Source organism: Rhinolophus hipposideros (assembly GCF_964194185.1).
Source record: "Rhinolophus hipposideros genome assembly, chromosome: 1".
NCBI classification, from domain to species: Eukaryota; Metazoa; Chordata; class Mammalia; order Chiroptera; family Rhinolophidae; genus Rhinolophus; species Rhinolophus hipposideros.
In genome coordinates, this window is record NC_138047.1 from 57,163,420 (window position 1) to 57,181,959 (window position 18,540).

The 18,540-nt window shown below is 39.5% G+C and overlaps 1 protein-coding gene across 2 annotated transcripts in view; it reads left to right on the plus strand.

The window, feature by feature from the left end:
* Positions 1-509: 509 nt before the first annotated feature.
* The window catches only part of BMP2K (BMP2 inducible kinase), a 113,638-nt gene continuing 95,607 nt past the window's right edge, over positions 510-18,540 (plus strand). For both annotated transcript variants that reach the window (XM_081054089.1, XM_081054090.1), the window contains exon 1: positions 510-883. In XM_081054089.1, the coding sequence (XP_080910215.1) occupies positions 715-883 (169 nt within the window). In that variant the 5' untranslated portion in view covers positions 510-714. The remainder of the gene's footprint in view (positions 884-18,540) is intronic.

Here is an 18,540-nt window from a genome sequence, read left to right on the forward strand (position 1 = left end):
AGGGCTCCACAGGCCTGGCCTGAACCGTCCCGGCCAGGACCCCAGACCCAGGACCCTGGGCCTCTCCCTCGTCTTCAGCCCCCACAATCACTCCCCCAGCCCCCTCCACGTGACAGAGCCGGAACCGTCACTTCCGGCGGCGCGGGCAGCGCGCCTGCGCCGGGGGCCCAGCCTCAGTGAACGGTTGGCGACGGTGCCGCGCCGCCAACGGCCGCGAGTCGCGGGCGGCGCGGGTCCGGCTCGGGTGGCGGAGGCGCCGCGGGCTGCGGTGCTGAGGGTGTGTGGCCCGAGAGGTCCAGCCCACGCCAGGAGGCGCCCCGCCTCCTTCCCCATCTGCCTCCCTCGCGCCCGCCTCCCGCGCTCGCGCACCCGGCGCTGGGGGAGGCGGGGGCGACGGGGCAGTGGCGGCGGCGGCGGCGGCGTCGCCTCCGCACTCGGGCCCGCCCCCTCGTGCCCCGCCCCGTCCCCGCCCTCCCCACCGCCCTCTGCGGGAGCCGGGCAGCTGCAGCGGAGCCGCGGAGCGGGCGGCGGGGCCGGGGCAGTGCGCTGCGGGCGCGCGGAATGTGAGGCTCGGCGGGCGGCGGCGCGCGCGGACGCTCGGACCGGCGAGGGGCTCCGAGCCCTCGCGGACGCCCAGCCGCGCGTCGGGCCGGGCACTCGTCCTCTCGCTTGCCCTTGTGCGCGCCCCGCGCCCTCCAGCGCGCCGGCGGGACCATGAAGAAGTTCTCTCGCATGCCCAAGTCCGAGGGCGGCGGCGGCGGCGCGGCGGGTGGCGGGGCCGGCGGAGTCGGCGCCGGCTCTGGCTCCGGGAGCTCGTCCGTGGGGGTCCGCGTGTTCGCGGTCGGCCGCCACCAGGTCACTCTGGAGGAATCGCTGGCCGAAGGTACGGGCGCCCGGGGAGGCTGGGCAGTCAGGTGAGGGCGGGCTGGGGTGTGGCGCTCGCCTCTCCCGGTCCTCGCCCGCTTCTCTCCTCGCCCTCTCGTTTTACTTCTTCCCTCTTTTGCCCCCAGTCGGCCCGCGAGGGCTCTTGAAGAGTCGCTTGGGCTTTCTCTCTCTCTGAAGCCGGCTTTTCTCGCCGCCGGCAGCTCTGACCGGTGCACAGCGCTCTTATTACGAGTTTAAGTCATTTTCAGTCCTCGAAGCGAGGAGATAAATGGAAAACGTCCTGACGAGTGATGCGGGGTTATGATTGGTCCAGTGGCTCATTAGAGGTTCAAATCGAGCAGGATTGAGACTCTGCTCTGCCAGCTGTGGCTCAGGCGGGTGCCCTGCGTTGGCCTCTTCCGAGCCTCCGTCCGCGCCGCAGGGCACAGGACCTGGCAGCCCCTGGTGTTGAACCTGGTTCTGCTCCTGCTCAGTCATCAGCTGGAAAACAATGTATTTCTGGGTGTGCACGTGTAGCAGGTGATCATTTGCCCCCAATTTACTTAGTAGGTGGCTTTGGGGTTGCAGGTAAACTTGAAGGCCATTTATCTTCGTTATTTCGAACCTTTCCTATCAGACAAGGTGCTATTCGTACCCTCTCATTGTGTCTCGCTGGTAGTACTTCAAAAGGTGATATGAAAGCAGGTTAACTTTCACTTACGAAGTTTTGTGTTCGGTCCTTCGTTTTCTTTACCAAGAGGTCAGCCGTTGCAAGTAGGCATACAAAAAAGTTTACTCCCTTAAAAACAAAGATTCTCCACTTCAGTTTTTTATTTCTTGTATGATTGGCTTGTAGCAAATACTTTTCTCTTGTTTATTACATGCTTCATTGATCTTTGAGTTTTTAATCGCAGAATATTACAAAATAAATACTTTTAAAAATTCATAAGAAATTTTTATAAGTGGGCCTTTTAAGTTCCAAGGTGAATAGAAGACATTGAAGAGAGTAGTCTTGGTTTTCTGAAACATGTTGAAGAAGTGATTTGCAGACAGTAGGCTGAGATTCCACTTGTGTTTTGTGAAATACCATAAAACAGTAGTAAATTAGTGCAAGAAAAAAATCTGAAGGCTTTTGTCTAAAATATTCTAAAGAGAAAGACATCTTGAATTAATTAAGGATGGATGTCATTGTTTTGCAAGCCATTGCCCTTAATAATGAGCCGAGCTGAACCTTGGAGAGGTGGAAGGAGGATCCTTAGCTGCTGAAAAGAATGAATATATGGTGATTGGTCTTGATAGATGGATTTACTATGATGTAAAATGTCCTACCTCTTTATCATAGATAAATTTCAAGTATTGGTTTACATTGAGTTGTAGATTTTAAGAAGACATGGCTATTAGCATACATGTTGTATTTCTGTCTTTAAATTGTTGTAGTAACTGAAGGAAGTGTGGCTTGAGTAGTATTGCACTCACTTCATTTTACTAAATCACAGATGGGTATTTTATTTAACAGAAAGAAAACATTGACATTTCATCAAACTAGACTGAATTTGTAGCTTCTATCACTGCTCTAAGCATATCCTGTCATTACCCTAAGTAAGTCATTTTCAATAAAAATAAGTAATCTTAGAAAATAAAAATTTTAAAAATGGGAGTGGTCACTCAACTACTAAAAAACTAAAAAAAATTTATTTTTTCAAGCACTAATGATGTTACTGTTAGAATGTTCCACTGATTTTTGCCATACATTTGCCCTTTCTCTTGGATAAATCTGTGATAAGTGCTAGGATGAAGCAAGGGTTGAAGCAACCCTTTTGGAAGGTGGAACTTCCCCCTACCCAACACCCCACCTCCTGTGACTAGGCTTTTGGCTTTCCCTGGAGGGGAGGCCCTACGCTTTCTTCCTTTGTGTATTTCTTGTCTCTTCAGGATACACACAACTGAAATAATGTTTATTTTACTTTTTGATTCTGACAATTTGTTCTTATTTCAGAATGCTTAATATCCTCTTCTTATCAAAGTAATACCACAATTTACACAAGATGTTTAGGCAAAAGTCTGGTTCACATTCTAGAATGATCATTAAATAATTGACAGATACATTTGCTGGATTATAAGATTAGGGTAAGTGCTTCTGAAAAGGCGTGAGAATTGAAGAGTACCTGAATTGGGGAGTGATATACTATTGGGAGCAAAGAGAGACCTAAAAACAAACTGGGTAGATTTTACATTTTTTGCTTTAAGTCAGTGTTGTTTAAACAGGGACCAAAACCCTGTAGATGCTGGGCGCTGAGGTGTTTTTGCTACATTATTGTGAACATAGGATGATTTTTCAGAATAACCTCTGCCGTGTCTTCGAGTCTTCATAAAGTCTAGTGCATGCATGTGTGCCCTCTCTCTCTCTGTCTCTGTCTCTCTCTCTCTTCCTCTTGTGTGTGTATGTATGTATTTTATTGTCATTATTCGCAATAGTTATGTTCTATAAAGTCACCATGAACAGTGATTTCGTGACTACTGAACCATTGCTCCCAAAGGAAATACAGGGTGAAGGTACTGTAAGCCTCTGTTCACAACATTTTTGTCAGCCAGTCAATATACAACCTTGTTTTGTTTGTGTTTTGTTTAAGGTGTTTAAAGACACCTTATTTAATAGATATTGTTGACTCATTAACATTGAATTCATGGCCAACTCATGCCTAAACGAAGGTAATCTGATACATGTATTTTTCTCTCTAAGTGTCATCACAGCCTTCTTGCACTTAGAAACAATAGACAACACTTTGGCACTATGCTTGGGGGCCATTTAAAAAATAAAATTTCCAATAAAAAGCACAAAAATGAGAAAAACATGACGCTAAACAGACCTCGAAAAGGAAGCTCGTTTATAGTAGTAGGAGAGCTGAAACCAGAAAGCACAGCTTCAACTTCTTGACTCCAGCTGGCCTACTCAAAGTTTTCACCACTGTGAGCACGTGTGCAAATGACTGTGAAAGTGCCATTGTATTGATTTGTGGGTATTGATTTAGAGGATACAAATAAATTTTAGCAAGTAAGCTAATTTAGAAATATGGAATCCCCAAATAATGAGGATAAACTAGTATTTATATGTGTATATGTACTGCATATACATAATTATATATTATATATTTAATTAAAAAATAAACATGCTAAGGGGTATGTATACTTATGTTGTATGTTATAACTAAACTGTTGGAGTAGTTTCCTCTCTGAAATACTATATGCTTTGTATCATATGAGTTATTTCTTTTTAGTTAAATACATACATGTTTGAAAATGCTGACAACTTGTACCTTTTTAGGTCCTGTTCAAAGTTTAGAGGACTGATACCAGAGTGGGGCATTTTCATGGTTTTTCTTCAGAACAGTTTTGTTTCAGGAGTGCATGCTAACAAAATTCTACTTTGGGCTGTAGAAATGGGTTAGAGACATACGTAAATTTTAGCTTGAAACAGTGTCAAATTGCACATGTAATTCAATGTAACCTTCCAAGTTTTTATTAAAACAAGACTGGCTTTCTGATCACATACCTACATAGGCCTTCAGTGCTAGTCAGAGGAATTTAATATTGCTTGATAACGGGAAAAAGTTGGTTCTCAAGTAGGGGACATTTTTTTTCTAAATGTCCTTGGTACAAAGTGGACTTAAATTGGTATTTTAGAGACTGGGACTCTGTCCATAATATTAATAGTTGAGATAATCTAATCATGAGGTAATGAGGGCTGGATGGGAATGGTATTTTGAATATGATTGATTGAGGGGATAAGATTTTCTAACACAGGCATGGGGATGGGTGGCACTGTCAGTAATTACTACGGAGTTTTATAAAAGTAGCTCAGTAGCTCTGTCAGAGTTAACTTGCTTAGATTAGTGTGGGTGAATTTAGGCTAAGTTTTAATCAGTTTTCATTGTTAATTTTAGAGGGAAGTAATAAAGGACATCTAATTTTGCAATATAAATCAGTAGGAAAATGATGGATTTAAGCATGATATCTCATTTGCAGAAAAGAATCTGTGGTTAGCCAGTAACAACTTGTAAGTTCAAGTTCCGGAGAGAGGACAGAGAGAGCAGAAACAGTGGATAACTTAACAAAAATATTGACAACTGTTACTACTCTATAATGGTTTGTTAAGTGCCTTTTAGTGCCATGCTCTGTATTAGGTGCTACTTATACAGTGGAAAACAAAACATATTTCTTTGACTTTATGGAAATTACTTAATGTAGAAGATAATGTTAAACAGGAAAATCATCAAGTTAATGTAGTTAACAATTTTGGTGATTATATGAGAAGAAAGCACAGGGTTTTATGAGAGAAAAATGGATTCAATTTATATTAGAGGATAAAGGAGGTCTTTTAAAAATATTTTAGCAGAAATATGAAGTATAAGAAAAGTTAGGTAAAGGCAGAGGTTTGAAGGCAGGGGTGATGTGGGGTATTTCATGAAGAGAAAAGTCCCTATGTGGGAAAGAGTTTCAGGAACTGAAATATGCCCAGAGCTGTGGACTATGGTAAGTGAATCACATGGAAGAAGGACCCAAGATGGTGTTGGGGAAGTGCCCAGGATCCGGGTCTTTGTATGCCATGTTGAGGGTTATATTTTATCAAAAATGCAGTAGGAAGCTACTGAAAGGTTTAAATTAGAGCAGTGACATGCTCTGATTTGTAGTTTTACAAGATCATGGTGATTGCCATGTAGAGATTGGTTGAGACATAGACCAATGAGCTGGTTAGGCAGTGGGAATGGAGAGGAATATTCTAATGCTCGGATGGGAAGATGTGGTGGATTGAATGGGGGGTGTTACAGGAAGTGCGAACAGTGACTTGCTTATGCAACTCTTGGATGGAGGTACCATTTCCTGAGATGGTAAAAAGTAGAGAAGGAACAGTTTTGGGGGGTTGGGAGGATATCCAGTAGTTTTGGACATGTTTAGTTACCTGGGAGGTAATGTCAAATGGGAAGTTGAGTATGTATGGTCTGGTACTTGGCAAAGTTGTCTGGGTTTACAGACAGATACTTCTGATTAATGAGCATTTATTTGACTGTTACTTAAAGCCCCAGGAGAGGATGGATGGAGGGAGTGAATGAAGAATGAGAAGGGGATGGCTCTCACTGTAGAACATTGGTCTTAAACATTAATTCATCAGAATCATTTGGAGGGCTTGGTAAACCACAGATTGCTGAGCCTGACCACCGATGTTTGATTTCTTTTGTCTGGGTGGGGCCCATAATTTGCATTTCTACCAACTTCCTCCCTGATGCTGCTGGTCCAGGAACCACACATTGAGAACTGGTGGTTTAGAGCAGGCGAAGAAGACTAAAAGGAGCTGCCAGAGAGGTCTGAGGAATCCCAGGAGAATTGGATGCCTTGAAACTTGAGAGTATTTCAAGAAGGGGAGGGAGTCAACAGGTTTGTGTTGCTGAGGAAGTTATTTTGCTTGATCATGTTGTTTTTTTTTTTTCTGCCACGTTTTTACGATTATCCATACTCAGTCCTTAACCTACCTTTTAAATTTTTCCTCTGGTTATTTCTTAACAATACTCTTTGCTCCAGCCACCACGTGCCCCACTCCCTGTTGTTCCCTAGTTGAATCTTGTAATTGCCTATCACTCTGCCTTTGCCTGTGTAATCCTAGCTCCTAATCCTGCTGGTTGTGGTCACTCCCTTCATGTGGACATTTGTAGCTATTTGCTTTTTCCCCCTTATCACATTTGATCTTTTGTCTTGAGATACAATCTTGTAAGCACTTGGAAGTACTAAGGTGGTTAATTATTGTTCCTGACTCATTTCGACTAGCAGATAGTAAAAATTCTTGAGGCTAGAAGGACCCTGTGTTAGTTGCTGTTGTATCACACTGATTGCCTTTGCCATATTATGGACATTCAAATATTTTCAAAGGAAATTATTATTTATTTTTTTAAACCAGATCGAATTCTTCAATAGAATTTAAGACCTAATTTGCAAATTGAAAAGCACTAATGGTGGGCTCTTTAGTTCTTGTCCCATCAAAGATCTGCTTAGACCAGGGGTCCCTGAATTTTCTGTTATACTTTAGTGAAGACAAAGTTTGAAGACTAAAGTTGTTTAAGGCAAAGTGGCATTTCAACCAGCCTCCTTGAAACAGCAAAGAAAGAAAGACCTGGATGCCCTCTTACTCTATTGAGATTATATTTTTCTTTCTTTAGCAAAGGTGGCTATATTAAAAGAAGACAATTATTATTACATACAATTATGAAATTGTTTTATATTCTACAGTTGATTTTGAGAGCATTTTGAATGGTGAGCTTTTTGAAGGCAGAGTCTTATTTATCTCTGTTTCTTCAGTTTTTGCCCAGAAATTTTTTCAGTTGTTGAATTAAACTCACAGGAAACATTGTTTCATTTTCTATAACATGGAGTTAATATATCTTATGAAGATTAAAAGGTAATGGGTGATATTAACAAGATAACGTGTGACAATACCTAACAGTGCATGCTAAATCTCTCAGTAGGTATGAGTCAATTTTAGGTTCAGATTTGGTTATAATAAGCTTTCAATGAAATCTGATTCTGGAATCATAGTAACTTGCTTTTATATTAGGTATTACATTTACCTGAATTATCACATTTATATTGTAAAAAATCTGAATCATTTTACTGTATCTAATATGCTCCCATGTATAATGTGCACCCACATATTTGGCCAAAACTTTCAGGGGAAAAAAAATCTTTCATTTTAATTTTTTTAATTCAAATTTTTATGTTTTTACATTTAGGTACTTATTTTTTGGAGTATAAAAGAATTTTAGTATTTATCTTTTAACATATGGTACAAGAAATTTTATGTAACAAATAATTACAAAACAAGAACAGATACAACATACAAGAGATTTTATGTACGGTAACAAATTTACAATATTTATGCATCACAGAACGCCAAGAACTCTTCATTGTTGCACGTTTGTCATATGTTCAACAAAACTGATTATCGTATTCCAGCGTATTATTTTCCATACGGATGTCGTTATTGATTTCTAGAGTTAACACTTTTAACTCATAAGCATAAAGAAAACAATTAAAAACATTTATATAGATACAGAATTAGTGCTACCCATGTATAAGGCACATCCATATTTTTCCCTTACAAATTTGGGTGCAAAAGTATGCATTATAAACTGCAAAATATGGTAATTAGGTAACTTACATAGTATATAGCCATATATAATTTTTAAGTTTCAATCAGCTATGTAGAATTTTGGCTTTTTTTATAGCAGCACATGCTTTCACAATAAAATGAAAGATATCTGTAGCAAAGGACATTACGTAGAATCTACATGGTTCTCTTTTTGGGTTGTTTATGTTATTATTGTAGGGATGGCTTTTAAAATGTAATTTTGATCATCCACTGCTATATTTTTATCTTACATGTGGCAGATTTATTCAAGGACAAGTTAGTAACACTAAAACAATTCCCAATTTTGAATATTTCAGAAAATAAAGAAGAAATTATATATATATACATATATATATACATATATATATATGTATATATATATATCTCCAATAAAGGTGCTAAATTGCACTAACATCAAATTTCTTTGCTTTTAGCTGTAGTGAACTTTGTACGGTTAATACTGACATTTTCATGCTGAGCAGATTGGAAAGGTTGTCTTTGGTTATTTTCAAAATTATGGAAATAATTTAATATTTGTTAGTATCTTTTTTGCCTCCCTCCCTACTCTTTCCTTCCTTCCTTGGCTTAGTGTATTTTATTGGTTTCGTTAGTATCTTTCCATCATGGGGGCCATAGAAGGGAAAGGTCCTTGATGTTGTTAATATTAAATAACCTCGCTGCCTCCCTCGCTCCTTTCCTTCCTTCCTTGGCTTAGGTGTATTTTATTGGTTTCGTTAGTATCTTTCCATCATGGGGGCCATAGAAGGGAAAGGTCCTTGATGTTGTTAATATTACATAACATACTAGAAGGTAGAGCTGATGTTGGTCCTTGCATTGATTCTGGGTCTTCTTGTTTAATGTTCTTGACTAATCTTGTACATTATCTTGGTTCTTTTTCACCTTTGCTCCCCCCTTTTTTTTTTAATCAAATCTTGGAGTAGAAGCAAAACACATTTGGTAGCAATCAAAATGATTAAAACCTTGACTGGAATTCAGAAATGAAGAGCCTTGAATGGCAGTTTTAAAGATGCAGGAGATTTCATCTGTAAGGGGTTGAGACTGCTTATTCCCTGGTTTTATCCTGCATCCATCTGGTAAACTCATCTACCCACAAGCCTACTACTATTTTTAGAGGACTGAGTTGGGAAGTTGAGTGGTTAATGACTGAGCTGTTTTAAATAGTTGGGCACTTAGTTAATTTGGAGATTGTCTGTGTGTATCATCTTTACAAATGAGACCAGTCAGCACATTTCTGCTAACAGTTCCCCTTCTCTCTGTAGGAAAAGTGGTTGTTGGGCCTTTCCACAGAGTGACTTAGTTTTTGGAATGTTTGGTTTGTCCTGGTTTTGTAGAATTCTAGTAATACTAAGGGCATAGTTTGGAATGTAAAACTTAGGGAGTCATTTTGCAGTGAATATTGTATTAAAATATGAGACAGTTTTCACTACTAGTTTGCCTATTTTAATGTTTTATTAAATCTTTGAAATGGTACCTTCTTGGAGGGAACTTTTTAAAGAAAAGGCAAAACTTGTTAGGCCAGCTGCTGATCCTAGTCCCTGCCACTAACTTACATTGTGACATTTTGACCTTAGTTTCCTCAAGAAAAAATGACTCTAACTTCCTTTCCCATTTTAGCATTTCTGTTTCAATGTACGAGACTGATTCTCACTATTTCTTCTGATGAGAGAGGAGCACGGGGAAGGAGGGATGAAGATAAGCAGTTTTAGGATTGAGACCGTTATGACTGTGTTTCATTATCATGTGTTTGAGCTCTTTGGGAAGCTTCCCTATGGATTAGCACTTTATTTTTTTGTACCGGAGTATAAAATTAGTTCTTAATCACTGGGAAAAAGTCTTTTCTAAGAAGTTTACTTATGTGGTAACTCTTTGAGATAAAGGGATGGGTACTCAAATAAAATTGTGTGCTATTTTAGAGTACTATTTAGTTTCAAAGGGTATGCCATCTTTATTGCTTCTTTTGCCACAATAATTTGTGTTTGCCAAATGACTCATTTGTAACATACGTAATTTGGAGGGTATCTGTAAATAAAGACACTCTTGTTTTTCAAGTTTGTATTTGGAAATAATATATGAGGAAGAGTTATAGCAATATTTTCTCTGAGTGAGTTTATGAATAGAAAGTTTACTCATAATATGTGTAAAGAATTAGTTACTTTTTGTTTCCATTGCTGTACGCTCTAGATTGGATCTTGAACACCTCTCAGCTTACCTTCTCACGTTGACTATTCTCCTGTTAGGCTTTTTACTCACCAAATCAACTTTTGTATTCTTTCCAGTTATTCTTTCTGAAATGAACTTGTGATATGTCACCCTCTTATCTGTCTATTCAAGTTAAGCACAAACTCATTATCTGGACTTCAGGGTCCTCTGAAGTGTGACCCCAGCCCACCTCTCCAGCCTTAATTTCATACTCTAACCCAACATGTAAATTGCTGCTCATGTACTTGGTATTTTCTGCACTTCTCTTATGCTTTCTCATTCCTGTTTTTCAGTTTATGTTGTTACATTTGCTTAGAATACAGACACCTGCCACCCCTTTTGTGTTGAAATTGGGTCTTGCAGAATATATTTAAAATACAGTTACTTTCTTGCAGTCTTTATTTTTTCCATGAAACCCTGTTAACAACCAAATGAGTGTAATTATGCCTTCCTTTGATGTCCTGGGTAGCAACTGTTGCTCATATTGCACTTATTTTACACAGCTTTGTTCTATTTCAGTAAAATGTGCAATAAAAAGTTTCCTCTACTGCAAGGTTAAAGCTCCTTCAAGGTCTGGCATATACTCATCTTTTATTTTGTGAAGTGCTGTATTCATGATAGGTATTCAGTACATTGTAAGAGATTGAGTTTTGAATTGAAAAGTAGTCAAGAGGTCCTGTAAAAATTTGCTATGAAACAACTGGATAGCAACTACATTTAACATTTCCAACTGTTCAGTTGATATTTAGGAACAGGTTGGCCCTGTTTTTCAAGTTTAGTTTAGTTTATAGAAACAAGGCTTCTGGTCAAGGTGGTGGAGTCGGTAAATGCTGTGCTTGCATCCCCTCACAGCCACATCAAAATTACAACTAAACTACCAAACAACCATCATTAAGAACTTCCCTGAAGACTAGGTGACCAGAAGTCCTGTAACTAAGGACATACAGAAGAAGTCATATCGAGACTGGTAGGAAAGACGGAGAAGCAAAAGGGGCTGGTCCTGCACCCATGTGTGGCGGTTAAAATTGGGAGGCCTGTGTCAGCTGCAGAGGTCGATTCAAAGGAGCCCCATACCAGGCTCCCCAGCCCAGGATTCCAGTGCCAGGGAGAGAAGTCCCCGTAACTTCTGGCTGTGAAAACCAGCAGAGATAGTGCCTGAATGAGACTGAGGGCTAGTGGAGTCCCAGGAGTTCTCTTTAAAGGCTCGTGCACAGACTTACTTGCTGACGGACTCACTTGCTCTGAGCGCCAAAGTTGGGGCAATAGCTTGAAAGGTACCAGGGATATAATGAGGAGGAACTGAATTGTCTGGCTTCAGGGAGAGGGTTGGAGGTGCACCTCTGTTTGGGCAGCTGCCATTTTGTTTCTTTGTTGAGCCCTTCCCCCACCCAGTCTGCATCTGCAGGCATAGGTGGGCACCAAGTCTGAGTCTCCATCAACCTGGCTAACACTGCTCACCCCACCCTGGTGATTCCCTGAGACTCCGCCTCAACCAACTTCCGGGCTCATCCGAGCTGCTTTCAGCGGCTTTTCCATACAAAAGGCCTGTCTCATCTTACGCTTTGGAATTTCTTACAATCTCCCAAAAGTTCACTACCCCCAAACAAGCAACTGTGGGCCTCGGCACATTCTGTACCTCTTGCTAAGCGGCCCTGAAGTCCGGCACTAGTGGAAGCTGGCTTCAGTTCGCAGCTTAGCCTCTCCTAAGTGCCTATAAGCCCAGCACAAGTGGCTGCCATTTGCAGAGTACTCTGTAGCTCATGACAGGTGGCCTTGGGCTGGGCACAGGCAGCAGCTGACCTTGGCCTGCACCAGAGCACCTCCCAAGAGGACTCTGAACCAGTACCCCTGGTGGCCAGTTTCAGACCACACCACCCAACCACCTCCACAAACGACATATCTGAAGGGCGATTTGGCAGGCACCAGAAGCCCGCTAAAGTAAATCCTGCCCGGTGGAGTCATCCCCTGCACAACAGTTTCACTGTAGTCACTGCCAGTCCTCACAGTCAATCAGACTGAGGGGCAATCCCCCTTGACATGCCAACAGCAGTCAAGCCTCAACAACAGGAGGACACACACAACCCATGCACGGGCCACACCTGGAGCACTGGCTCAGGTGACCAGGGAGGCTGCACCACTTGGTCCCACAGAACACTTACTACATAAGGCCACTCTACCAAGACTGGGAGCCTTTGGAGCTCTACCTAGAAACAAACACAGGGTGTCAGCCAAAATGAGACAAAGAAGCATGTCCCAAATAAAAGAACAGTAAAAGAACTAAACAAAATAGAGAGTAGCAATCTATCACATGCAGAGTTCAAAACATAAGTTATAAGGTTGCTAGATGATCTTAGGGGAAGAGTAGATGAATTTAGCGAGAACTTGAACAAAGAGGTACGAAACATAAAAGTAGAGATAGAAGATACGAAAAAAGAACCAGTCAGAAATGAATGCAGTAACAAATAATATATTAAAGGGAACCAGTGGTAGATACCCTGTTTCCCCGAAAATAAGACCTAGCCGGACAATCAACTCTAATGCGTCTTTTGGAGCAAAAATTAATATAAGACCCGGTATTACATTACATACCTGGTCTTTTAAAAAATAAGACTGGGTCTCATATTAGTTTTTGCTCCAAAAGATGCATTAGAGCTGATTGTCCGGCTAGGTCTTATTTTCGGGGAAACACAGTAAGATGAAGCAGAGGATAGAATCGAATTTGGAAGACAAGGTAGCAGAACAATTTTCTAACATGGTGAAGGAAATAGACATATAAGTTCAGGAAGCACAGAGAGTTCCAAACAAGATGAACCCAAAGAAACCCACACCAACACACATCATAATTAAAATACCCAATGTTAAAGACAAAGAGAGAATCTTAAAAGCAGCAAGAGAAAAGCAGTTAGTTACTTATAAGAGGACTCCCATAAGACTGCCAGCTAATTTCTCAATAGAAACGTTGCAGACCAGAAGGTATTAGCCAAAATATTCAAAGTGGTGAAAAGGAAGGGCCTATAAACTATACTCTACCCAGGAAGGCTATCATTTAGAATTGAAGGAGAGATAAAGAGCTTCCTAGACAAGAAAACGATAAAGGAGTTGATCATCAAATCAGTATTACATGTTAAAGGAAATTCTTTCAAAAGAAGGGGCAAAACAAAGATCAATAATATGAATAATAAAGTGGCAATAACTGTGTACCTATCAAAAATTGCTTTAAATATAAATGCATTAAATGCTCCAATCAAAAGACATAGGGTAGCAGAATGGATAAGAAGACAAGGCTCATGCATATGGTGCCTATAAGAGACCCACTTCTGATCGAAAGACACACAGACTGAAAATGAAAGTAAAGGGATGGGAAAAGATATTTCATGCAAATGGGGAGGAAAAAAAAGCTAGGGTAGCAATTCTTATATCAGACAACACAGACTTTAACATAAAGGTTATTACAAGAGGCAAAGAAGGACTCAGCAATTGCACCTCTGGGTATTTATCCAAAAAACCCCAAAACACTAATTCAAAAAGACATGCATTCCCTACATTCATTGCAGCATTATGTATACTAGTAGCCAAGATATTGAAGCAACCTTAGTCTCCATAGATAAACAAATGGATACACATTGGTACATACATACAATGGAATATTACCCAGCCATAAAAAAGATTGAAATCTTGCCATTTGCGACAACATGGATAGACTTAGAGGGTATTATACTGAGTGAAATAAGTCAGACAGCGAAAGGCAACTACGATATGATTTCATTTGTATATGGAATGTAAAAAAAAATCAAAATAGAAACAAACTCATAGATACAGAGAACATTTCGATGGTTGTCAGATGGGAGGGGGGATTATGGGGGTGGGTGAAAAGGGGAAAGGTCTGAGATGTGTAAATTACCAGTTATAAAAACGGTCTTGTGGATGTAAAGTGCGGCATAGGGAATATATTCAGCAATGTAATAACTATATATGTTGTCACATGGCTTACTAGATTTATCGGAGTCATCACTTCGTAAGTTGTGTAAATGTCTAATCACTATGCTGTACACTTGAAACTAATACAATATTGTATGTCAGCTTATTGAAAATTAAAAAATATATATTAAAAAATAGAAACTAAATATGTAGATAGAGATATTTGATGATAATGTGGGTGCATTATTATCTAGATGGTTAAAAAGTACTAGCAATTATTTTTTGGCTGCTAGCCTGTTTTATTGCTGTTATGATTACAGAGATAGTAAATCTTCGTTTTGTGGGTACTGCATTGCTTATTAGGTATGATTCTCAAAAATATTCTAGCCTGCGTTCCCTTGACCCCTGTCATGTTTAAAGAAAGTCCTACTGTGGAACAGAGAGCAAGATGAACAGGTGTCAAGTGTGTGCTCTGACTGCCTAATTTTCAGAAAGTAACAATATTGCAAATGGTCAACTTGCCATGGCTTTGTCTTGAGTAGCTGATGTAATGGTACCAAGTCTTAATGGGACAGCTGGTATCTGAGAGAACGCGAGATTAAGAAGAAGGAGATCTCATTTTAGTGTTCTGTTGGAAAGAAACACATGACTATTACTTTGCGGGACCCCTCCAACCAGTCTGTATAATAATTGGAAGTGTTTATTTTCTAGGTAGTGAGACATTGGATTTTCTTTGAGATTAGGAAATTTGTAAACCTGGCGTAACATCAGAGGGTAGCAAACTAAGTCTTTGTGTAGTTTGTTAATAATTAGTCATTATCAACCTAAACATTCTTCTTTTCCTTCTTTGGTTTCCTGGAAGAGAGGTTTCCAATACACCACTTTCCCTGCCCAAATGCTGTGTTTACTTATTTTTCTTAATTTTTTGTGGCTGCGTCATTGTTAGGGCTGGTTGGAGCTTCTTACATACGTAAGTATTCTCCCTTGAATGAGATTGCCAGTAGTTAGTCTAGATTTTTACTATTCATTCTGGAATCATTAAGGTATTAATTAGTACTAAAATGACTTACACATAGTACAGTAAAATATTTTACTTCAGTGAATATTATCAGGACTGTTTTTCCAGGGAATGGGATTCTGCATCACTGGCCATGACCCACTTCTTCATTCTCTGGCCTGCAGAGCAGAATCTCTCCTGAATGTTAATGGTCTAATCTTTGTATATCCCGCCCCCCGCCCCACAGCCCTCCCCGCCCCCCACCAAAAGCTACTCACTCATGATCAGTAGGAGTTAAATTTTGAGTTACTTTTCCAGAAGTAGGATGTGTGTATGCTCAGCTGTGCATAGGCTTTTAATGAGCGTTCAATAACTGAAGCTGGTAAGATAGTTAATTGGTGATGTATGCGGTAATGTAGATCTAAAGAGGTGTTTTTGTTTACTAACTAGCCCAGTTCAAATCCTAGTGAAGAGTTAACTGGATTGTTACATCTTTATTAAGTTTCCATCTTTTAGAAAAATTCTAAGGATCTCAGTCCAAATTGAGACACACACACTGTGTATTAGTGTGTGAAGCTAGCTGTTACAGGTTTTGTTTTTCAGGTCATTGAAGTGGGTGGGGACTTAAATGTTGCAAATACATCAATTTTTTTTTAAGTGTGTTTGTGTGTGGCACTTTGCTGTATGGCACCGTGTCGTAAAGAATGTTGGAATAGAATTTGCAAGGTGCTATGGTGTCCAAAGTTGGATGTAACTAGTTTAATGTCCCATGCATTTCTAGCATGAAAAACTTCTCTTTACAGATTCAGGGTTCAAATTTGCTCTCACCTTAGCGAGGTGGCCATCTGTCTTAATAAAGGATATATGTATTTTAAAAAGTTATGGTGGGCTATTACTGATGTTGTGAGGTCAAGTCTATTGATATTTGCTGGTTAGAAGACTAAATATAGGGATGGGAGTGGTGGGTGGTGTATAACAATCTGAATTAAGAGTAAGACCGTCTCAGCTTCCTTCAGAAAATATCCTAAATATTATATTAATTGGAGTTGATATTGTTGGAATAACAGTCTTTATATTTAAATGCTAGTGTGTCATTAAATCTCCCATAATTGTAGCAATTTTCTAATCTTAGTTCTTTCATTTAACTATGAGAAAGTAGTGTGAGGGATGAATCCAAAGTCACACTGTTGGTGTTGGTTGTGGAGGGCAGGATTTAGGTTCCATCTAGCGTTCTTTCTACCGATGGCTCCTGGGCATGTACAGACCTTTGACTGGAGTAGAGACTTCAAGCAAGGTTAAGGGACTAGGGGACTTTTAGTGTTCTGGAGGCAGCTGGAGTATTAATGGGTGCCTGAGGAGTCTGAGGTGGAAGGAGTATTCCTAAACAGTAATGAGGTAAAGCTTTCCTACTGTACTCTTTCCTAAGGCCATCAAATCAGTGTTACAGTTGTTTGAAATGTCGGGATTAACATCAAAAAGTTTAAAATTGCAGTTTCCCCCAAATTAGTCTGTTGTCTCCATCTAGAAAGGTCCAGTTCTAAATGAAATAATGTATTTGTGAACTGTAAAGTCAGTAACATAAAATAGCATTACTTTAGCTTCTTCAGTTGACTCTAATATAGAGATATGTGGGACCTCCTGTCGGGTGGAAGGAAAGTGAAAGGAAGATAAACAACTGAGTTCTTACCCCCACTTCCTTCTCTTCCTAGTTCCAGGTTATGAGAACTTTAAGGCCTGGAGTCTGATATGCTGTAATATCAAGTCCCTTTTTCAATTTAATTTAACTAATTTGTGCTATATTTATTCAAAATTAAAAGAAGAAACAAGGTTCTTTCAAATTTTTATTAGAACATAAGAAATGAATTTGACTTTAACCTGGAATAATAAACTGAGTCTTTGCAATGAAATAAATTCCTATGGCATCTTAAAAGAAAATTCTTAAAAATGACCTTATATGAGACTTCTAGGATACAAGTGGCACATTTTTGTACACGTGCTAGTAAAAAGTTAGATAGAATGGTGCTTCATCTATGATTTTAAAATATTAAAAGAAAATTTCTTAGTATTTTTATTAAATGATGGAATTATTACTATCATTATCAAGAACCATTTGTCTCATCTGTATTTTTCTGAGAGCTTTTTATAGAAATTGAGATATTATTGACATTAATTTCTGATTTACAGCATAATGATTCGATTTCATATTTGTATATATTATTAAATGATCACCACAATAAGTCTAGTTACATCTATCACCATACATGGTTACAATTTTTTTTCTTATGATGAGAACTTTAAGATCTAGTCTCTTAGCAACTTTCAAAGACATGATACAGTCTTATTAACTGTAGTCACCGTGCTTGCTGTATACTACATCCCCAGGACTTAGAGCTGTTTTGTAAGTGAAAATGTAACCCTCACCACCAATCTACCTCTAATATCTGTCTCTCCTTTACTTCCAATTTTAGAGGCTATGCCCCTGATTATCTTGTTCGCATTCCTTTCTCTCAATTTATCTGATTTTTCTTCTATTTTGTATTTATTCCTTAATACTTAACTGTATCTGATTCCTGCTCAGCATATAATCCTATTTATTTCTCTTAAAAGATAAAACAAAAGCACAAAAAGAAAGTTCTGTGATCTTCTGTGTCTCTTTCCTTTTGTCATTAATTGACTTCTCAAGGAATAGGCTTCAATAATGATTCACAAAGTGTGGTTTGTGGGCCTCATGGGGAACGGTTCCCAAGACCTTTTGAGGGGATTTATCAGGTCAAAATTATTTTCACAAGACGACTAAGATGTATTTGCCTTACACTGTACTGGCATTTACACTGATGGTTCAAAAGCAATCATTCAAACTGCTAGTATGTTAACACAAATGTAGACAGTTGGCAACAAACTCTATTAGTAGTTATTGTATTTGTTCTTTACTGTCATGTGCACTTTTTGTTTTTTTAAAGCCAGTTTCCTTTAAGAATGTCCTTGAGGAAGCAGTAAAAAGTCTTTTTTATCAAGTTTTGCACTTGTGTATATGTCTTTTTATTTTTATTTTTTGATTGTGGAAATATATGCATAACAATATTTACCAGTTTAACTTTTTAAATTTATAGTTCAGTGGCATAAGTACATTCACATTGTTATGTAACCATCATCAGTATGCATCTCCAGAACGTTTTTGTCTTCCCAACTTGAAACTCTGTACCTGTTAACCACTAACTCCCCAGTTCTCCTCTCTCCAGCCCTCGGTCACCACTGTTCTACTTTCTGTCTCTGTAAATTTGACTATTCTAAGTACTTCATCTAAGTGGACTCATACAATACTAGTCCTTATGTATCTGGCTTATTCCACTTAGCATATCTTCAAGGT